The 24,844-nt window shown below is 35.6% G+C and overlaps 1 protein-coding gene across 1 annotated transcript in view; it reads right to left on the reverse strand.

Annotated features, from left to right (window-relative positions):
• Positions 1 to 24,844, reverse strand: part of LOC150094272 (coiled-coil domain-containing protein 174) — a 108,880-nt gene that overhangs the window by 69,442 nt on the left and 14,594 nt on the right. The window contains exons 3-4 of the mRNA XM_090412101.1: positions 21,234 to 21,334; positions 6,373 to 6,434 (exon numbers count right to left, since the gene is read on the reverse strand). Coding sequence (XP_090268227.1) covers positions 6,373 to 6,434; positions 21,234 to 21,334 — 163 coding nt within the window. The remainder of the gene's footprint in view (positions 1 to 6,372; positions 6,435 to 21,233; positions 21,335 to 24,844) is intronic.

The raw sequence follows: 24,844 nt of genomic DNA on the forward strand, positions 1-24,844 counted from the left end.
AACCACAGAAACCTCTGCAGGAATATAAGATCTCTCTTTTTTGGGGAATTTTTACTGCATCAATCCATCTAGATCTTGGTCTTTTTCTGCCAACCTGGCAAAAAAACATTTCTTTTGTAACCTTTCATCTCACATTCTGTTTAAGTGATCATAATCATACAACATGAGACTGGCTCTACTAACACATTTATGATTGCTAACAATGTCAAGTTTCTTACTAATATCCTAAATTTTAATGCCATCTGTTCACTAAACTTTCACAGAACTTTCATATCAGAGGCCTCCAGACAATGATAAGTGTTTTATTTCTAAACCAGCTCTCAGACCCACAAGTTTAAATTGGTGTGAACACTGTCTTGTATACTAATTTGTTAATTTGGTGTTTTGGCTAATTTTTCTCTTATTCCATATAAATTTATTCAGCTGCCTTCCTACCAAACTGGTTTTATTAATTCTGTTGTGTATATTCATATTTAATCTGAAAACTTCACTAAAAGGTGTGCCTAAATAGATGAAATGTTTAACTTACTTGGTAAGTGCTCCATTCAGAATGCGGTTGATTTTGTAATGTTTCTGCCTATTTCTTTGTCTTGTTATTACTAATTTTCAGTTATTACTGATTTTCACACCAAATTTATCACAGCAGTTATTCAATTCAGACAGGGGATCCTGCAGACTTTTACAGGATTTATAACTTAATAAAGTGAAGAGCTGAGATTAGCATTTCCAATTTTGATATCAGGTTTAATACCACTTTCCTTCATAATTTAATCCAAGTAGATAATGAATATAGTAAAGATGTACACCCTTGTCTCACACTAACATCAAACCAAACCATCTTCCTATATCTCCTTCAATTCAAACTTCTAACTTACAACTCAAATATAGACTAAGCAATGCTTGATATAATGTTTCATTTACATCATATAACTGTAATATTATGAAAAGCTTTTCTCTTGGCATCTGCCTTTTCCAGATCTACTTATAGCTTAAACACAGTCATCATCATCATCGTCAAATTCCTGATATATACCCTCAAGGGGTGTACAGGATATGATAGTACTACATGAAAAATTATATCATTACTAACTTCCTATCTAAAATTTTCCTCCAAATCAGTCTGTTACCTGACAAGACTCCAACATTATCAGATCTTATATTTTTGTCTTCTAAGGCACTTTTTACTGTATCAACCCACCTACCTCTTGGCCTTGCTCTGCGACTTTCCTGCAAACCTGGCAGAGAACACTTGTTTGCTAATCTTTCCACTCCCATTCTGTTTAAGTGACCATACCACCTGAGATTAGCTCTGCTAACATATTCCTGAATGCTAACAATGTCAAGTTCCTTCCTAGTATCCTCGTTTTTAATATGATATTGTCATTGATGCCATCTGTTCATGCCCCTAATCTTTCTCAGAACTCTCATATCTGCGGTCTCTAGTCTTTGATCAAGTGTTTTACTTCTGACCCAGCTCTCAGATCAAAATGTTAAAATTGGCTTGAATACTGTCTCGTATACAGCTAATTTAGTGTTTTGGTTAATTTCTCTCTTATTCCATATAAATTTATTCAGTTGACTTTTTACCATACCAACTTTGTTGATTCTGTTGTCTATTTCCATATTTAATTACCATCTTCATTAAAAATCGTGCCTAAGTAGCTGAAATGTTTTACTTATTCTATAGGTTCTCCATTCACAACATAGTTAATATTTTCAATGTTTCTACTTATTTTCTTCGTCTTTGCCTTTCTAATGATGACCTTCATAAAGTATTTATTACAACAATTATTCAATTTGGTCAGGGATTCTTGCAGACTTGTAGCGGATTTATTTAGAAGTATAATATCTTCCGCAAAAAAAGCTGACATTATCACCTCCAATTTTGATATCAGGTTTAATACCACTTTTCTTCATAATGTGATCCATATAGATAATGAATAACAGAAGGGATAATGTACATCCTTGTCTGACACCAGATTTAACATTAAACCAACTTCCTGAATGCCCCATTAACACCATATATCTGTAGCATTTTGAATAGCTTCTCTCTTGGCACCTTGTGATATGCCTTTTACAGATCTACAAAACTTACATACAGATCTTTGTTATATTCCAATGATTTCTCAACTATCTGTCGTAAAGTGAAAATCTAATCCCAACAGCCTCAAATTCGACCTTTATTTGACCTGAATCCACAAATGAAATCAGTAAGGAAATAAAACTTCAGTTTTATTTCCCTTTTTTATATATGGGTACTATGAAAGCTCTACTCCAATCATCTGGAATTCGTACCTATGTCCAAGCCTTCTGAACTATGCAGTGCAGCCACTGTAAGACATTTATACCACCATACTTCAGCATTTCTGATCAAATATCATCTACTCCTGCTGCCTATCCACATTTCAGGCTTTTGATGGCTTTTTCTACTTCAAGTATGGATATGTATTCCTGCCTGCATGACTGGTCAGTGTTTTTTTACCACTGTGCTGTCATCACTGCTTGTTTCATTTAGCAATTTTTCGAATTACTAAAAGTAAAAAGATATACTTCAAGGAAAACTTTTTCTCCTGTTTTCATGTCACCTTTATTATCTCTAATTCCTTTTACATCACTCACTTCTCCATTTCTAAGCTTCTTCAACAACCTCTAGAATATACAGGGTGTCCCAAAATTCACGCAAGAAGTAATTTTGATAGAAAACACAGGTTTTTAATTAAAAATTGTAATTTCTTATTGATTCATAAAGTATACAGTATAGGGTTATGCATGGAATAGCATATCGAGCAAATGGCCTCCATGGCTTTGCTGGCACATATGCACTCTTTTGTCGAAATTTTCCATGACTGTTTTGCATAAATGTTGCTGAATTTCATTGATACAGTGCTCAATTTCCTCCTTCAAGGCGTGGGTGGTCGTGGGCTTGTTGGCATAAACCTTAGAATTCAAAAAACCCCAAAGAAAAAAGTCCAACAGCGTTAAGTCACATCATCTGGGTGGCCAATTCTGATCACCAAAACGGGAAATTACACGACCAGGAAATGACTCATGCATTAATTGAATTGTTTCTCGGGATGTATGGCACGTGGCACCGTCTTGTTGAAACCACATGTTGCCCATATCCATATCTTGCAATTTAGGCATAAAAACTGGATTATCATGTCGCGATAGCAAGCACAATTAACTGTTATTGCCTTAACAGCCGCATTTTTGAAGAAGAATGGACCGATGATGCCTCCATCCCAAAATCCGCACCAAACAGTGACACGTTGTGGATGCATTTGTTTCTCAACAATCACTCATGGATTTTCTGAACTCCAAATGCCACAATTTTGTCAATTAACGAAGCCATCAAGATAAAAATGAGCCTCATTGCCGAAGATGATTTTGTTCGAAAAATAAGCATCCACTTGTTGTTGTTCCATAATCCATTCAACGAACTCTCTTCGCTGTGTGTGGTCAATAGGCTTCAGTTCTTGAGTCAATCGAACTTTGTAAGCATAAAGATGCAAATCTTTCGTGAGAATACGCTGCATAGAGCTTCTCGAAATGCCTAATTCAAGACCACGGTGCCGAATTGATGTTTCTGGACTCTCGGTAACACTCTCACGAACTGCTTCGATGTTTTCTGTTGAACGACGCCCAGAGTGTATAAGATCACTAATTGATCCAGTTTCCTTGAATTTTTTAATTAATCTTTTCACAGTTGATGAAGTTGAATCACTATTCTGACCATATTTTGTATGAAAATTGCAAACTGTAGCTGCCAAACTTTCATTATTTTTAAAATATTGCTCAACAATGAAAATGCGTTGTTTTTTCGTGTAGCACTCCATTTTTAATAACCCTGAACTGTCAGCTGTCATGCTGTCTTTTTTTTCTCATTGGCAACACTTTACCGCACAAATAGCGCTAAATTTAAATCTTGTGTGAATTTTGGGACACCATTTATTGCCACATTCTTGATATTAATTTTCTATGTTCTTGCGAAATTCCTCCCATGACTTTTGTTTAGCCAGTTTTACACAGTGTTTAGCTTTCTTAAATTTGTCTTTGTATTCTCTAAGAGCACAAGCTGACTTATTTGCCAGGAACTTTTGATATGCTTTCTTCTTTTCCTTCACTGCCTCTTTAACTTGCTGTGTCCACCATGGAGTTCTGATTTTTCTATCCTTGCAGACAACTTCACCACATGCCTCTCTGGCTGAATAAATCAGGGTTTTCTTCAAGGTTTTCTTCATTGAATCTCCAAGGTTTGGTTCCTGTTCCCAAACTCTTTCGTTTTTTCTTCAATAATCTTTGTGTATTTTAGTCTACAGTTCACATCTGAGAGCTGCTCAACTTTTATTTGATTTAAAACTTTCTTACATGCTATTCTTTTCAATATGAAATTCAACTTTAACCTGCTCAAGATAAATAGTGATCACTTCCAATTTCAAATCCTCTGTACACTCTGGTGTCTTGCACCAGTGGAAAAACATCACTGTCAACAATAACATAATCAATGAGACTGTTCTTATTCCTTGCCTCTTCTCTCCATGTGAATTTGTGCACATTTTTATGCTGGAACATGATGTTAGTAATAACCAGTTTATGTCCTGAACAGAAATCCAACAAGTATTTGCCATTATTATTAGCTTTGCTCTTTTCTCCAAATTTTCCCAAAATATTTTTGTATGTCTGATAATCATTTCCTACTCTGCTATTTAGATCCCCAACAAGGACCAGCTTTTCCTTTTTCATTGTGTCACTTGCTTTCTCTAAAGCCTCAAAAAATTCCTCCACTTCTACCTTAGTAGAACCTTCTGTGGGACCATAGGCACAAATAAGTCTCATTGTCCAGTTCCCCATTCTCATATTTGCCCACATCACTCTACTTGATATTGCCTGCCATTCAAGAAGATTGGCCTCATATTTAGTGTTAAATACTATAGCAACTCCTTTTCTCTGATTGCTATTGCCTGAATATAACAGTTTGCATTTATTGGTTAGAAAGATCTTGCCACTTTTTGTCTTTTTTGTTTCAGTCATCCCTATTATGTCAATTTGGTACTTATCTAATTTCTCAGATAGCTCTATTTCTTTGCCATTCAGGCTTCTTAAGTGGATAGTACTGATCTTGAACTCTGGCGATGTTGAGTTGGGGTGTGTTTTAAGATACGTTCCAGTAGCTGACTTTTCGCTGTTTGCCCTGATTCTCTGGCAAAAACCACGGGGGCCCTGTTTAAGCAGGAGATGTCCCAGCCGGCATGAAATTCCATCACGTTGTACCATCATTTTACGTTGTGGTTTAAGTCAATAAGAATACAATTTGGTCATCTAAATCCCAAATTGTCAGCACATCCTCGTTCATTCAGTATCCAGGTAGATACCTAACAGGGTGCACCACGAGATGGTGTTGATTGGACATCAGGTCAGAAGCCCTGTGAGCTCTCTGCATTCTTTTAAAGGCTATGCAGAGATCTCTCGGTTATACAGCTTTGACCCTTAAGCACCTCTTTTCATATTTTCATATATTAGTGTATTAGAACTGCCTGGTTGGCCGAGTGGTTAGCATGCCTGCTCTCCAGCCAGAGGCTGTGGGTTCAAATCCCGCCATGGGCATGGATGTTTGTGATTGTCCTACAAACTTTGTGTGGAAAGGGAATCTGCAACCCTACCACTTATTCTAGAAGAAGACATCATTGCCAAAACCATGTGAGGTATGGCAGTGACTATATGGCATCTATGGACGTCAAATGCAAAAAAAAAAAAAAAGAACTTTTAAAACATTAGTTAATAAAAAAAAATAGATCAACAAGGCAATAATGAAATTTTCTCAACACATGAATCCAGCCATGGGCATGGATGTTTGTGATTGTCCTACAAACTTTGTGTGGAAAGGGAATCTGTAACCCTACCACTTATTCTAGAAGACATCATTGCCAAAACCATGTGAGGTATGGCAGTGACCATATGGCATCTATGGACGTCAAATGTGAAAAAAAAAAAAAAAAAGAACTTTTAAAACATTAGTTAATAAAAAAAAATAGATCAACAAGGTAATAATGAAATTTTCTCAACATATGAAGTGTAATTATTGCAGATTTTCTGTTAAATTAGTTTCACATACAGCTGATTTTCAAAACAATGCTTTACTTAAAAAAAAAAAAAAAAGCAGAAAGAAAAGAAAATGAACAGTGAACATTAGTATCAAATGTATTTAATGGATACAAGTGGTAATGGAAATACTGTAAATAAAGTAAAATTAAATAAATGTAAATAAAGTAAAATTAAATAAATAGAAATAACTAAAAAAGTCACAAATTATAAATAGTCCAACTAAAATTGAAAATGCATTAATTTCTACTATTGATTAACATAAACTTTTACCTGGAATCATATCTCCTTTAGTAAGATGGTCGTATAGTTTAGTCTTTTTTTCTAAAGCTTCTCTAATGGGGAAAAAAAAATCATTTGCTAAGATTTAGAAGATGCAGAGCTATTCAAATTATCTATACTTAAAAGCAATGGAATGTTTTTCCTGGAACATTTATGGCAAAATTTTCTTCACTGTTATCCAAATGTTATCTCATGCACACAAAACATTTGAGGAGGACTAATTGATAAACTGATCTCTTAACAGAAAGTTTACCTATTAAACATCTCAGAGCAACTAAGATTAGTATGACAACAATTTAAAAATTTATAACAAACTGGGTATCCAGTCTTCTATAGTGGATGGATTCCTCTTTCCATGGACATTCATGGACTAATGCAGAAACACTCTAGGGCTCTTGTTTTATCACCTAACCTCTTCTTCACACATAAATGATCTCTCACTGACCTATAACCCTATTCACAGTTTCGTTATTAGCACATTGCATTACTCTTATTCATTTGACAAACATTGCAGTTCCCAAACATCTTAAACTTCAAGAATATAATTTCTTGGCATATTAAATTGTTCACATGACAAACCATGCAGTTAGAGTAGCAGCCTTATGACATGGTGCATTGTCTTGATGAAAGAGACAATGGTCAGTTCTATAGAAACACCACAAAGTAGGAAGCATTGCATTGTCCAGAATATTCAGATACCTCTCAAAATTCAATGTTTGTGACACAATAAAAAGAGGTCCGAGGCAAACAAGGAAACAGAAGGCTATACGATCGCATCACCACTGCCTAATTTTATGGTTGGGATTATACACTCTTGTAAGAGACACTCATTGGGCATCTGCCACACCCATACCCATCCATTTGCTAGGTAGAGGATGATTCATCGCTCCATAACACACCTGCTTTCCAAGCTTCCGTGTCCCATTGTATATGCTGCATGTTGGTCGGATAATCTGGAGCTAGTATATATTGCAGTCCTATCATAGAAACCCATGTTGTGAACCTTGGTTCCAAATGTTTTTGTGAAGATTTGTGTTGCAGTCGATGCCTGGAACTCCGCATTCAACGTGTCAGCTGAAAAATGACAGTTTTTACATATTATCCTTTGGAGCACTCTACAGTCACATTCAGTAAGTGTGGTGGGTCATCCACTGTGGGTGGCACTTGCATCTGACTTCCTGTGCTTCCATCTCAGTATGGTATCACTAATTGTTGACCTGGAATGGTCCAATTTGTCAACAATATGTTGAACAAATAGGCCTGCAACATGTCATCCAATCACAACACCTTTTTCAAACTCCATCAGTTCCCTTCTCACAGACATTTCATTCAGACACAATTGCACTGACTTGGGAGCATCATATTCCTACAATTTACACCAGCTAAAAACATGTGACTAATTACATGGCATGATGCACCTTATTAGATGAACAAATTACATGAGCTTTTCACAAAGAATTAGTTTATACAAACACATTTCACCTAACTTTATATTTCTAAAACTTACTCTATAAACTTTATTTTATCCACTTACTTTATTCAAATAGCAGAGGAAAGAAAAAAAACAAAAACGTCAGAGAAACAAAGAAAGGGTTAGACAACTGATTGCAGATTTCTAAAGACAGGCTACGAAAGATAAGGAAAAGCATCTAAGCAAAAGATGCAAGAAAATTGAAGAAAGCAATATTATGGGTAGAAGAGATCTGTTTAGAAGGAGGGGAAAAAAATGATGTTTCAGAGAAGTTTAGCTCTGGATTAGCAGTTGTAAAAAGTAATTTGGGTAAATATCTTATGTAAGAAAAAACAGTGAAAAATATGGAAAGAGTATGTAGAGGATTTGTACAAAAAAGATGATAATATTGAAGGAAAATTTGAAAGGAGAGAATTTGTTGAAGAACCGTTCATAATAAAGTGAAGTGATATCAGCAATTTAAAAACTGCCAAAGGAAAAACTCCTGTAGCTGATGATGTGTGTGTGTCAGTGGAATTATTGAGAGCAGTTAGGGATGAAGTAGTGAATAAATTGACTGAAATTTGTCAAGAGGTATGGAAGAAAATATACTGGCCTAAAGATTGGAAAATATTAGTATTCATCTCAATTCCAAAAAAATCAAATCCCAGAAATTGTGAGAATTAGAGAACCATCGGTTTAATTTCACATGCAAGTAAAGTTATGCTGAAAGTGAATTTGGTCTTGACCTCTTTAGGAGAGGTCAAGACCAAATAGCAAGCATAAGATGGATTACAGAAAGAACAAGAAGATTTCAGAAGGAAGTATTCATCTGTTTTATTGATTATAAGAAAGCTTGATTGATTGAGTGGATCGTGACAGACTGTGCATTGTAATGAGATCAATGGAAATACCCGAACATCTAATTCTCTTGATAAGAGAGCTGTATGACAACCAATAAGCTTCAGTAAGAAGTCAGTGTTCAAGTGGAAAAAGAAATGCAGCAGGGATGTATTACTGCCACCCTAACATTTTTAATATTTATAGTGAATATGTTATGAGAATGGCTAATTTAGGCAAAGATCCAACTGGAATTAAGATGGGTGGCAGAAAAATAAATAATTTAAGAGATGCAGATGACAACCCTCATAGCAGAAACAAAGGAAGATCTGGAGCGGTTGATCTATTGGTTAAGATGGAAAGCAACAAAGCTTAAAATGCTTATTTTAAACAACAGCAAAACAAAAGTGATGACTTCTGGCAATTTAAACGAATTTATAATAAATGAGATAAAACAGAAATCATTGAAATTTATGATTTACCAGGGTCCAGAATCAGAAATGATGGTAAATGAAGATGAAATTAAAAAAAGAACAGTTATGGAAAAGAGGTAGGCCACAAAAGAGTTGGATGGACAGTTAAAAGAATTTACCAACTTGAACTTACAATTGCTGAAAGAAAGGACAAGAGGCTGAGTGGGATGGAGAGCCTTTTATCACTTTGAGTGCTGCTAAACTTTGGTTTGGTACCAATGAACTACAAATCAATCAATTTGTGATATAAAGAGTAATATAGATGATATTCATCAACTTACAGTCCAGACCAGATATCTTTTTCTTGACAGAAACCCAAACTGAAGTTACATCTACTACTGTCCACCTTCAATACTCAATTTGCACACTTCACAATTCCTTTCAACACAAAGGTGGCACCTGTGTCTTTGTGAGAGCCAACACTGCTTGCCAGAGAATGCTAATTTAGAATCCCCTGCTTTTGATCACCTCTGGCTCAAGGTTTCTTTTCCCAATTTAGTAACATTCATTTGCTGCATTTACCAGTCTTCCAACTCCAATAACCACTCCAACCTCTCTGTGAAGCTCAACCTTTACAATCAAGCAATCCAAATAGGGAAGTCATATTCCAAGGTTAACTTAATGTCCATAATTCAAACTGTCTCCCTTTTTCAACACTTTTTCAATACTGACTATGCTGGACAAGGTTCAGTAACCTTTGCTATAAGCAATGACATAATGCAAATTGTGCATTACCTATCCAAACTCCTGATAATCTTCTTCACTCTCCCCATACTCTTGATCTCTTTTTTAATCAGGTCTTCTCCCAGATACACTGCAGAAGTCATCACTGCTCTCCGTAACTCAAACCACAATACTGTGCAAGTCTTCTCTCTCTCTCTCACAGAACACCACTTCCTCCCAAAATTCTGGCTTTGGGAACAGTGCATTGTAAATTAAAAGATCAGGCGGCACTTTGTTGTCATATAATCAAAACACATTTATTTACAGTAAAACAATAATACATTAATTAAATGATAGGGAGGTTGCTCCCTCTGCCTATCCGTTAGACCTTTAGCGTAATAAAACAAAATGACCTCCAGAATTCCTCCTTTCCATAGTTGACTACGTTTCTACTTCTCCAATCCAAATATCTGCTCTGAGCGAGTCACAGAAATTATCCTCACCAACATCCTTGCCTTCTTTCTCCATTCAGATCAAAATTCTTGTTTACTTTCCAGGCCCTTGTAAAATTCGATGTAGCTTAAGATTTTTACAAGCGCTTTACATTGACTTTTACAGAGGTCACATCTGAAAAAAGAGTGTTGAAAAAAAATAACAGTGTATAAAAGAATGTAAATAATCCTAAGGGAAACATAGCCTGCCCAAAATTGTAGTAACCAAAAAAAGTTAACGTTAGTAACAAAGGAAAATGCTGTGTCACTAGACACTATATATCTTTGTTTTAACTAAGTGCTTTGAAAACCTTTGTTTACGTGCTCTGTATATGCCAACCGTCAAGGTCGTTCTTAAAAGGGGTAGGCACGGATCACACGAAGTTCCGGTGTCCAACTAATCGAATTTTGTGGTACACCAGGAGAAGAAAGAATGGGTCGGCCTAAACAGAAGATCAAGGAGTCACGCCGAATTCTTCGGGGGTTTCAACCCTTCATGCAAGGTCACGGAGAACGTGAAATAAAAAGGGACTGAGGAGAACATCGATATCGGCAGTCAGAAAAAAGTGGACACAACTATACAGCTATACGATCAACCTGAGGCTGTTTTCGATCTTGGATTTGGCTGTGGAAGATTACCGGAAGCTAATAATCGAGTAGCAGACTTCAGCACCCAGAGGAGAATGCATTGCCTTCTGAACGAGACCGCATAAGTTCCGCATGCTAGAACCCTCATCAGAAGCCCAAGAGTGCTGGAGATCAGCATTCCGAAGCCCCGCCAACAATCCTTGATGAGGCACAGGTGAAGAAAGACACTGCAGAAAGAAATTTAAGACCCCAGATGGAAGAAAAGTCTAGGACTCCAGTGAAAAATCCTTGGATGAGTGCGTGACCCAGGAGACAGAGCATATGTGAGTTCATTCCAATTTTTTTCCATGTTTCTTTTATGTAATATAGGAGAATTAATTTAGAAGGACTGTTAAGATATAAGGTATTTGCAGTGTCTATAAGAGAGTCCTTTGATTTGTTATTAATTGGCGTACAATTTGTGAGATAACTTGGCATAGCTAGCTAATCTCTTTGTGAGCAAACTAGAGTATCAATAATTTGATTTAATAAGCAGAGAAGTAAATGAGTAATTGTACTGTAAAGTTATTTAGTATTGAAAAGGAAAGTTTTGTTTTATTACGCTAAAGGTCTAACGGATAGGTAGAGGGTGCAACCTCCCTATCGTTTAATTAATGTATTATTGTTTTACTGTAAATAAATGCGTTTTGATTATATGACAACAAAGTGCTGCCTGATCTTTTAATTTACAATGCACTGTTCCCAAATAAAAGAGGATCTGTGAGCAGGAAGCAAATAAGGCATTAAAAGCATAGTTTAAGTACGTGAGAACCACAACTGTTCATGTTAGCTATATTGAAGGAATGTATGTAGAAAGTGAGAGAGAAAGATCTACTGGCCATAATACTGAGTTGTATGCCAAGCAACAATACTGGTGGCGGAGTCGAAACAAAAAATACATTTTCCAGTATTCATAGGTATACGACAAGTAATGCAAAAGGTGGATAAACTTTATGAAGGAGTAAATCACTAAAGGGAGACATAAGATAGAAACAGTAGTAATAATAGAGAACAATCAAGAGTTCACAATGGCGCAGCAGCATTAATACCCCAAGTAGTCAATACCCCCCCCTTCCCCCGTTAACAACCTGACTCTACAGAAAGTGTAACAAAGTAGTTGAAAAAAAAATTCAGCTCACCGCACGTGATTTGCTGGGCTTGTACTCAGCCTATGCCAAAGCTTAACACACACACACGGCCTTTGTGTTTTTGTATTCAGTTTTTAATAATGATTAACAGGCTAAGTTATTCCATAAAGAATTTAAATTAGAACACGAGTGTAGCCACATGAATAATGGTATCAAAGGTTTAAGAAGTGTCATTTCCATCTATAAAGTGTGTGGTGAAAATAATCAGTCCATAAACAATGGAGCTACCAAGAATATGAACAAATTAGCTATGCTTGTAGCTGATAAGCCTCAGTCTAGACCAAGTGTATATGTTGATGAAATAGCATTATACTGGTGATACACACTAAGTTATTATTAACAGTAGAGGCACTCAAACACAGTAGTAAACACAGATGTAAACTGAAACATAGATGTCAACTACTGATGATAAGAAATACCCAAGGGTCTTGAAATGCATTAAAATTTACCCATAATATATCGTGCAAATAAAAATGACTGAATTACTTCCACAATTATGATGGAATGGTTTAAAAAATTTTTTTTGTACCTTAAGTCCAAGCATACTGTGCATCTGTAGGCCTACTGGAAGATTGCAAAATTTTCCTTATTCTAGACCACTGTTCAAGCTCATCACAGAACTAAACTCCTTTGGTTTGGATAAGGGATGTACAGTTTGGTGGTAAATGCATGGTGTAAGAAATATGTTCATACTATGCATTTACCACCAAACTGTACATCCCTTATTCAAACCAAAGACCAAGAGATATTACTATAAAGACTAAGTACTGCTCACTTTTCATGAAGTGTTTGTTAAGATATTGTAAATGCTGGCAAGCCTGTAGAGACAATTATTAAAATATTTAACATGAAATAAGTTCTCTGGTTCATTTCTGCTGCCTGGGATCAGATAAAAGCATCGATACCAAGGAAAGGCTGGCAATGATTCAGGATTCAACATGTCAAAGGAAAAATAAGTTCCTGAGCTGGTTGAGTCAGGACCTCTTGCCAAGTAGGCTTAATGAAGAAAAGTTGGCCGAGTGGATTAACACTGAAAAAAAAAAAACGCATGTTGTTCATCAATCAAGTGATTCTGAAATTATATTGTTTTAAGTTCTGATTAAAAACAATGTAAGTGATGAAGATAACACAGATGCAGATAAAAGACTTACTATTGACAAGCTAGATGAGTTAACAGGTGAATTAATCAAAGAGATTGAGAATGCACTTTTGTGACAGAAACAGCTAATGAATTTTCATCTGATGTAAGAAAAATTACATAGGAAAAGATCAAACACATCAAACAACTTTGCCTGAATGAAATGTTTAAAAATACAGCCAAGAAGAATGTGTGTGTCAGAGACATAAGCTTACAGCAGATAATTCTGTTGCTTTGCATCATGTGACAGGGATGTTTTCCACTGCAATATCACAGATCAATGATAAATCAGTTAGCTATGACAGTAATCCTGAAAGCACTCAACTTCCAGACTTTTGTGATTAGCTCTAAAAGTCCAGTAAAGTGCAAATTTTGTACTTTGAGAACTGTAGTGTTGCAACAATCTCTAAGTACAGCAATTAATAAACCTATTTTCATTTATGCTGTACTTTGTTGATAAACCTGTATAATTTCTACCTGTACTAATGCATGTATTTCATTAAATCATATCACTCACATTTAATTTACAATTAGTACTTTTTTAATTAACAGTACTATTACATTGGTACTAATAAACTTGTACTGCATCATTTGTACTAATGTATTTCATTTAATCACTTAATTCACATTTTATATTTAAGGTTTCTAGCAGCCCATGGTATTTTAGAGATGTGGGAAGGCTATAATTAGTGGGCCAGAGATGTGCTGATGAATTATTATTATGCGATTATGCCACCTGAACAAACAACACAAATGTATCCAATTCACCACTGAAATTGAAAACAACAACTCTCTTCCTTTTTTTAGACACACTTGTCACACATCTTCCCTCAGGCTGTCTCTCCTTCTCGGTCTACTGCAAACCTACATACACAGGCCAGTACATACACAAAAATTCATATCACCACCCAACACAAAAACTAGGAGTAATATGCACCCTCAAACACAGAGCACTAACTATTTGCCCAAATGAACAAGCACTAAACCAAGAATTTGAAATTAATCATAAATTTGTAAAAAATGGCTATAATAAAAAAAAAAACAGTTCACAAGATCCTCCATAAAAATATCACTAAAAACAAAAAAGATTATAAGAATCCATAGCCATACCATATGTTAGAGACATTTCAGAAAAAATAGACAGAACACTACCAAGACTACCTTCAAACCCCTGACAAAATTAAGAAATTTAATCGGTTCTTCCAAAGATCCTCTTCCACACCTGGCCCACCCAGAGGTTTGCAAAATCCAATATACACTTAACCTACCCTACATAGGGGAAACAAGATGCACTATCCTAATCAGAAAAGACGACCACAAACGACACATTAAATACCTCCATTATGGAAAAACAGGCCTATCAGACCACGCACTCCAAACATACCATAGAATTGACTGGAAGGGCACCAAGTTCCTACACCACACCAAAACGCTCAAACACAATCCAAACATGAACAAAAATTAACAGACTAATCATTCCATGAATGTGGAGGACCCATCTGCAACCTTTATAGCAACCGGAACAAGCCCAGAAGGAAATCTCAATATGAGAGGACTTTAGAAATGTTTAATATAGTTCTGTTTTTAATTGATTTTTATATCTACTTTTTTTTTTAAACTTTATTTTTTATGATTATTATTTTTTTTAATATCATTAATTTTTTCTTTTCCCACTAGAGGTCAGGCTAGATAAAAGATTAATAAGCAGCTTAGATTCATTTTAGGTTTATAAAGTGCAATAGCATGTAGCTTGGTTCTTATACATATGTATTTTTCTGATGATGCCCTCAATACTCTGTATTGAGGGCATCATCAGGTCGAAATGTCGAATGTTACTTTACTAATAAGTAAAGAAATTGTTTTAACACGTGTGTTGTGTATCGCTAAACATTTCAACTATAGCTTCTGCAGCACCAAAAAACTTGGTGTATTTTTTCACATAGGACACTACTACACACTTTCACAGATGCTAACGCTATACAAATCCCAGATGTGCTCAACTGAGAAATACTGCTCCCATATTTGGGATGGTACACCAAAATCCTTTCTAAGATTGCTCAATTTCTATCCAGAAGAGGTCAATCCAGCTGATTAATGATTGCTCTCTCACATATCCACTTTAATCTCTCTCTCTCTCTCTCTCTAACACATTTAGCTTCTGCCTTGTGCTGCTTCTATAGATACTTCCATGGACTATGTGCTGCTGTCCAACTTGAAGCTAAGTGAAAAAAATTCACTGCTTCCTCTTACATTCCACCTACTTCTATTCTTTGGAACAGTCTCCCCTACTCTGCCTTCCCGAAAGAATACAAATTTCAGCTGTTCAAACCAAATGTGAACAGATTCCTCCTTTCTTCTTGCCCACACACAGCATTAATGTGCTTAGCGCACCTATGGCCTTTCATGTGTGGATCAGATCTAGATAAAAAGTTTCATCTCCATTCATAGAAAAATGAAAAAACTTAGAAACAACTTAATTCAAATTGCCACTTTTATACATGTACAAGGGTGGTCTGAAAAGTTCTCGGCCTAACAATGAAAATACGAATTTATAATTTCAAAATTATTTTTATTTTTTAACATAATCTACCTTAAGACTAATACTTTTATTCCAGCAATGCTCCAGCAGCATTATCCGGTCCCTGTAGTGGTTCTCAGTAAGATCTGCAAAATACCCCTCTACAGCTGCAATCACTCTTGATTTGAAGAAAAACGCTGACCAGCAAGGAAGAGTTTTAGTTTTGGGAAGAGATAGAAGTCAGAGGGAGCCAAATAGGGAGAATAGGGTGGATGTTCCAACAACTCATAATGTAGATCCCTTAATTTTCCCATTGCCAAAACATCTTTGTGGGCAGCGCATTGTCCTGATGAAAGATGTTTTTTTCTTATGCAACACGGGTCTTTTCTCACCAATATTTTCATCTAGTCTGGTTAAAAGATTGGAATGATATTCCCCGGTGATTGTTTTACCCTTTTCAAGATAATTAATAAACAAAATGCCTTAAGCATCCCAAAACATCGATGCCATGACCTTTCCTGCTGATGGAACCGACTTTGTCTTCTTTGGTGCTGAACAACCGGCTTCTGACCACTGTTTTGACTGCTGTTTGGATTCTGGTGTGTAATGGTGAATCCAAGTCTCATCCATAGTAATAAATCAATGCACAAAATCAGTTTTATTCTTGTTAAAAGGCTCTAAGAGAGATTTTCATGCGAGTGCGTTTTTGATCTGCTGTGAGCAAGCACGGCACCCATCTTGCACAAAGATTTTTCATATGCAATTCTTCACGCAAAATTTATCCTACATGTTCTTTTGAAATGCCTATAGTCTCAGCAATTTCACGCACTCTGACTTGCTGGCCATCCAGTACCATATTGTGCACTTGATCAATGATTTCTGGTGTTGTTACACTTTTTTTTGAACGTCCTTCACATGGATCATCTTCAAGGCTAGTATGGCCATGTTTAAACTCAGCAGCCCATTTCTTAATTGTTGAAAACAAAGAAGAAGAGTGCCCATAAACTTATATGAACTTTGAATGAATTTCTTTTAGCATTAAACCTTCTTTTACCAAAGAATTTTATAACCGCACGATACTCAAATTTTATCCATTTCAAGGGATACAGACAACACTTTTGCTTCAGACAGCTATATAAAACAAACTACTTGATAGAATTACTTACTTGCAATTTCACATGGATGCTTATGACAGATGTACCAATTTATAAAAAAAAAAACTCTCTTTCTGATAGTGTTGCCATCTATGGTTGAGGCTGAGAACTTTTCAGACCATCCCCGTATATTCTTAAGCTCTGTATTTCTATATCCATTCATAAAACACTGTTTCTTGACAATGTCAAATTATCGTATGGATGTGTGTGTAGGGAGGATAATCCAAGTGAAATTATCCTGATGCTGAAGCAGTATAATTTTGGATTTTGGTGATAGCAAGTTATTTTTTCTCCTTATCCTTTTGATAGAAGAAGTATGGCAACCATTTTTATTTAGCATACCCATAAAATGTTCACAATTCTGCAGAGTTTTTAAAGTAATCACAACTTAATTGAAGATTGTCTAATTTATGGTTTTTTTTTTTTTTCCTGCCATTTTAATAAGCAAGGTGTGGCAGGTTCCTCCTTTAGGTGTGTTCTGAGTGATTTTTTCTCTATTTTGTACTGTACCCTGCAGGCCCACTGCTGAATCCACAAGTCTGATTTTTTTTGTGTGTGTTTCATGTACCTAGTCTAGCCATAAATAATGTTACAATGAACAGCACATAAACCTTTAATCTATCAGTAAATAATTTACAGCTTTCAGCACAAAAACCACATGTATAACGTGCATATAGCAGCACTCAATGTTCAAAATTTCCCCTTTTGCCTTAGATGGTAACACACACACACACACACACACACACACACACAACATCCAACAGAAATGCTGCCGTTGCTCACTCCAAATCCACCTTCAGGCTTTGGAATGCTGGGGAATCTTCCACCTCCAACCACTGTTGTGTGGTCCTCACCTTGTGTGCAGGGGCTGTCCTATTGAAAAGTCTACTGCTACTATGAAAAAAAGGGGTTGTTCAGGACTATACCACAGGTTTCAGCATGGTGTCTTGATACACTTTGGCAGAGATTATTATTATTAACATCCGACCTCCACTGAGTCAGAGACTCATTGTGGGAGGTACACGCTATTGCACACATTGCTCATCCAACTGAAATAATGATTCAATGATTAAAATGATTCAATGAATTAAAATGATTCAATATGTCTACATTCACAACATACTCAGGGAATGCATTCCACTGACCAATCACTCCCCATACAAAGAACCTGCTCCTCACTCCTCTGCTCACACCCTCAAAAAATAAATCTGTACTTGCAAAGTTTTGACCCCCTTTCCCCCCCCAAAAATGCAACTTGAATACTCCCTGATACATTATCCCCCCCCCCCCCAACCAAACCATCATTGATGTGGGGTGATGACCTCTCTGAATCCTTGGTGCTGTGCAACCATCTAGAGCATATACTCAATTGTTTTGTTGGTTAAATGACTCTTCAATGGTTAAAATCTCATCTATGAAGAGGATATCTCTGTGTCTGTTTGTCATGTACTGCCAGAGAAGTGCCTTTGATTTTATCACCCTCTGTCAGATAAGTTGGGGTGTTAGGAAATGTCCAGTAGAATGACAATAGGCTCTCACCCCCCCCCCAGTCATCAGTTACTATAGTGACATCATTCTCTGTGAAATGTTCATCTCTTGTGACATCAATTTTTGCATTCTCACAGAATTATGGTGGAGGAATGCCTTCACAATCCTCACAGGCTGTTGTGTCCTAAAGCAGCATGGTCAACCTGTTCTTTGGCAGTCAGATATGTCTTCTGTATCGGTATAACAATTAATAGTCCAATACACAAACATCCTACTCATCGCGAGTGCTTTTTAGCCTGTTGAAAATAACAGCTGGCTGCATCGCAACCTTGTGAAGTACTATTATGTAAATCTAGGAGGTTTTCATAATCTCTCCACTGCATGTTAACCTGTACACAGTGCAGGGTGCATGTGTGTGTGCGCGCGCGCCGAAGTTCAAACAGTATTTATGGCAAGACTGTGATACATGTGGTGGGACACACACACACAAAATCACCTAAACCAATTTTTTTTTCTTTAAATGAAAAACTTGCCTCAAGCTTTGCCAAAAAAATTAAAAATGACAGATTTTGAGGCCTAAAATGGCTACGAGTAGGGAAACCAAATAAAAATTTGAAAATGTTATGAGATATAACATTTTTAAATTCATTTGAAAATGTTATATCTCATAACATTTTCAAATATTATCATAAATATCATAAATATTTTAAAAATATTTTCTCTTGATAGATGCTATAAAGCAAAACTGATCCATTTTGTTATTCTCATCTCTTTAGCATAGACAGTCTTTTGAAAATGAAGAAAACTACAATTTTGTTGCATCTTTTAGCTTATTTAGCACTCCACTTATCAACTGAAAAAGTGGAATAAAAAAATTTTAAAAAATGCATTTTTTAAAATTAGGTTTAAAAAACATAAGATTAGGTTTCCTCCTTCCCTCAAAACAACCTCATAAAAATCGCAAATCTACCCGACCATTGAATACTACTCTTACATCTGGGATGATGCCCTTAAGAGTTCCATAAAAATACTGGATTCTATACAGAAAATGGCAGTGTGATTGATGATCCCCTCTCTCACTAATACACTCCACTTACTTTCACACAGGCATTCAAGTTTCTGCAGCTTGTATAAATACTTGTATAGTCACTGATCATCAGAATTGTTCATCAATAATTCCCCCAGTCTGTCAAATCCATACAAATGCATGAAGCAGCCAATCAACACCCTCTTGTAGCTCAATACCAAACTCACAACACAAATTTCTCCTCCTCATCATTCATCCCTTCCACTGCTGTCTTTTGGAACAGTCTCCTACCACATCCACAGCTTTTCAAGTTGAATGTGAACAAATTCCTTATTACCCATCCATTGTATTTGTGTATTATAGGTTGACCCAACTCTCGTGGTTGGGTTCTCCATAAAAATCTTAGGCATGTGTAATATAATTTTACTGCTAGGGTTTGTAAAGAAGAAGTGCACTATAGTTTGAAGTGCTGATAATTTTTTTTTCTATTGTATCTAATTTTATTTATCTAAGAAATAAAAATAACTGCTACTCACTACTTTTTTTCTTTTTTAAACATACCGCAAATGGATCAGTGTGGATTCTGCATATATGCAGTGAAATGACTGTCTTCATCTTGCTTCGCAAAGTGGTTTTCTGAAAAGTTCCTTAAAATGATGCACTTATAAGAAATGATATCATTTTTGTTTTTAAAAATTATCAAAAATGCTGGACCAAATTTAAAAATTTGGTCCAGCATTTTTGGGCTTTGTTCGGTTTTTAATTTTTTGCAAATATCAATGCAATTTTTTTTCACACAAGGCTTGTCTACCCTATGTAAGATAAACCACACAAGCATGGTATCATGTAGATTCCCATGTGTTTGTAGAAGGGAGAGCTTCTAAGGACATTAGAAGATCTGAGAAGGATGTAAATGTTTTGAATAAGTTTGAAAATCACTATGATTTGAGATGAGAAAGAAGAAATATGTTGGAGACAATGAGCACAAAAGAAATGAAAGATCTATTAGGTCCACAATACTTTAACTACCAGCTATACAGTATACCAGGATATATCTACCATGCTTTATTCAGAAGTAAACATTTACATTACACTCCTCAAAAGAAGAGTTTGTAACAGTTATTCATTCACATGGATCTTTTAACAGAAACCAAGAACTTAGATTAAATGACACCTGGAAATCTCTCATTAGGTATTTCAACACAGATTTTAATTTTTCCAATAATTATCTCCATTCTTTTCCAGAATATAGAAAAGAATGGAGATTTTAATGAACCCTGAAGAATCTAATTATTTGTGAGCAAAACTAGTTGGTACACATTCTAAAATTTAATGACTAAAAAAAAAATCCTTTTTATTCTCATTGTTTTTAGTCATAAAATATTTAATTCAAATATTAAGAGGTTTTAGTATACTTATTTAAGCACCTCCATAGCACAATTGGAAGAATTGATGGTATGTTGCATCCTTTGGTTGGAAAAGGCTAAAGTTTGATTCTCGTCGTGACAAGAGGAATCTCTATATGGGTTTTTTCAATTGAAGGTGAGTTAGTCGATCTCACATGGAGGAAGCAGGATTTTTTCCTCCTGGAAACTCAGGTTTTTCATCCCATGTATACAGGCAAATCAGCCATGAGAACACATGCAATTCACAGACAAAAAACTACTGTTGTTGTTGTTGGTGGTGGTGGTAGAATTAAGTGGCAAGTGAGACAGTCAGATGTGTGGGCAGAGTGGAGGGCCCTCCTGCAATGAGGTCCTTCGATTCCTTGGAGGTGTCACATAATAATAATTAATTATTATACTACATCTTAATACAAAGATAAAGACATATACCTTGATTTTTTGAGAACGTCTTCCTCTTCAGTTTTCAACACAAGATCTTTTTGTGCTCTTTCTGCAACTTGAGCATTACTTTTATCCCATACTGATATTTTCTTTGTAAATAGAAAATAAATAAATAAATACACACATTACAGGATGTAATAATATAACATACTGAAAAGTTTGTATGAAAATTTCTCAGTTTCGACCATAGATGGCAACACTATCGGCAAGATTTTTTTTTTTTCTAAGTGGGTACATCTGTCATAAGCATTCATGTGAAATTGATTGCTTTGTTTTATTTTAGTTTAATTAGTTTGTTTTATACAGCTGTCTGAAGCAAAAGTGTTACCTGTATCCCTTGAAAGGGGTAAAATTGAGTATTGTGTGGTTATAAAATTCTTTGGTAAAAGAAGGTTTAACGACAAAAGAAATTCATTTGAAGTTCATAAAAGTTAATGGGCACTCTTCTTCTTCTTTGTTTTCGACAAAGAAGAAGAGTGCCCATTAACTTTTTTTTAAGAAACGGGCTGCCGAGTTTAAACGTGACCATATCAGCCTTGAAGATGATCCACGTGAAGGACGTCCAAAAAGTGTAACGCCACCAGAAATCATTGATCAAGTGAACGATATGGTATCGGATGGCCGGCGAGTCAAAGTGTGTGAAATTGCTGAGATTATAGGCATTTCAAAAGAATGTGTAGGGTAAATTTTGTGTGAAGAATTGCATATAAAAAAGCTTTGTGCGAGATGGGTGCCTTGATTGCTCACAGCAGATCAAAAATGTACATCCATGAAAATCTCCAAACAGTAGAGTGTTTTAACAGGAATAAAATTAATTTTGTGCATCGATTTATTACTATGGATGAGACTTGAATTCACTGTTACACACCAGAATCCAAACAGCAGTCAAAATAGTGGACAGAAGGTGGTTATTCAGTGACAAAGAATACAAAGTCAGTTCCATCAGCAGGAAAGGTCACGGCATCAGGGTTTTGGGATGCTAAAGGCATTTTATTTATTAATTATCTTGAAAAGGGTAAAACAATAACCAGGGAATATTATTCTGATCTTTTAACCAGACCAGACGAAAAAATTCGTGAGAAAAGACCTGGTTTGCAGAAGAAAAAAATCAGCTTTTATCAGGACAATGCACCTGCCCACAAAAACGCTAGTTAGTGTTTCTCTTCAAATCAATAATGATTGCAGCTGTAGAGGGGTATTTTGCAGACCTTACCGACCACTACAGGGACTGGATAATGGCGCTGGAGCATCGTCGCTGGAATAAACGTATTAGTCTTAAGTAGGGTTCGTATACGTCCCATATTTTACGGGATTGTCCCTTATTATGAGTTTGTGTCCTGATGTCCCGATAAAACTCTTTGGGATGCAGAATTGTCCCGTAATTTGTGGATTTGTGTTTAACATTCCCATTCTTAAACATAAAACATGTAATTGCCAAGAAATCGATATTAGTTATTGATCATAAAATTGTCTTATCGATTGACAATACTGACATGTTGTGAGAATAGTGCAACTAGTGGACGTTGTAATAACTAAGCACGGCTTATTTGATATGACACAGATCTGTTATGAAACATAATTAGTTTTATTATTTTATATGCCTTTAAAATGCCAAAGAGAAAGTGTGCTCTCGCAGAAAATCTAAGGACTGGATACCCTTTTATTATACCTTTTATTGTAATTGTGATGGCAAAGTCGACAAGAAAGTGAAATGTACACAATGTAATGCAATATTCAGCATACAACACGGCGGTCGGTCAGACATCACGCAGCACATCGCTACGAAGAGACACAAATTAGCAGAAAATGCAAGTGTAAGTAATAAAGTGTCAGATTATTTTTCTAAAAAAACAATGGGTGAAATGGAAAGAAATCTTGCAGCTGATGAAGCTACATTTGCATATCATGTATGCATGCACAACCAGAGTTTCAGTTCGATGGACTGCACATCAAAAATAATCCGGAAACTATATGACAAAAAGTTCACTTGCGGTCAAAAGAAGACTCAAGCTATAACTGTGAGTGTATTAGCACCTTATGCAATGGCTGTTTTCAGAAACAAACTTGAGAAAGCTAATTATGTGTCAATAATGCTAGACAGTTCTAACCACGGTGCTTTGAAAATAGTTCCAGTTCAATACTTCATACCAGAAGAGGCCATCAAAACTATGGTTCCAGAGATTTTAGATTTACCATGTGAAACTGCAGACCAACTTACAGAATATGTATGGCAACTAGTGATAAAGTAGAATATTGAAAAAAAAGTTGTTGCCTTGTCAGCAGATAATACTAATACAAATTTTGGTGGAAATTCCAGAAGAGGAAAGAACAATGTTTTTCATAAATCGAAATCAAAATTGAATCGTACATTGATAGGAGTTGGTTATTCATCCCATATCATAAATAATGCTATACAATGTGCAGCTGATACATTGCCTATGGATGTTCCAGCTGTCATTGAAAAATTATATCAACATTTTTATATCTATACTGTTAGAGTGCATACACTCAAAGGTTTTTGTGACTTTTTAAATACTGAGTACAAGACAGTGTTAGGGCACTCAAAAACGCGATGGTTGCCTCTGTACCCTGCTCTCAAAAGGATGAATGAGATGTACGAAGTTCTCAAATCATATGTTCCTTCACTTGATAAACCACCATTGCTCCTAAAAAATTTCTTTAGTAATCCAGCTTCAGAGCTAATAGTCACATTTCTAGAATGCTGATCTGAAATGTTTCATGCAACAATTTGTGCAATTGAAGGTGAGAAAGTCACTCTTGCTGAAGCAAAATCCATTATTGAAAGCCTCTTAGAGAAACTTCAGCAGAGACGAGATAATGATTTTACAACAAGGAAAGAACAGTCCTTACCGATGGCATTAATTGAAGATGGACTCATCACTGAGAAGAATTATGGTAATTATAAAAACGAATTTTATATAACACCTATATAGAATACATCCAAGAATGGTCTTCTAACACTCTAACTTTTGAAAGTTTGTCTTGGATTTTATTGAAGAATCCAGAAGCCAGTCTCAGTTGGAAAAGTGTGCAGAAAAGTGTAGCAATTATTGAAGAGGTCTGCCCAAACACAAAAATCAATGAAACTGAACTGTTTGATGAGGTGATGATCTTGAAAAAAGCAATTACAGAGAAGAAAGAAATTAAAGCAAAATCTACAGGAGAAATTTCGTATGAATTATTCAACAGTGTTGGAGTAAATGAATTAATAAATTTGAAGAAGACTGTCGAGTTCTTCTGCTGCATTCCTGGCACAAATGCTAGTATTGAAAGACTATTTTCCCAGATGGATTCCTTATGGACAAATAAAAAGAATAGGTTATCTGTAGAAACTGTGAAAGCTATGCTCCTTGTTAAAGTGTTTTTCAATAAGGACTGTGTGGAATTTCATAACTTGGTAAACCATAATCATTCTTCACTTGAGAAAATACAGTCATCTGAGAAGTATATCACAGGCAAAGATCAATGATTTAGTATTGTTTGAAGTTCAATTTTAAGATTGCTATAATTAATTAAATTCTTTTCCCTTTGCTGATGTTCGTAAGTAAGAAAAGCAAAAAAATTTTTGTTGGTTTATT

This window comes from Typopeltis vanoorti, chromosome 22 (assembly GCF_054136105.1).
Source record: "Typopeltis vanoorti isolate ZY-2024b chromosome 22, IOZ_Tvanoo_1.0, whole genome shotgun sequence".
NCBI classification, from domain to species: Eukaryota; Metazoa; Arthropoda; class Arachnida; order Uropygi; family Thelyphonidae; genus Typopeltis; species Typopeltis vanoorti.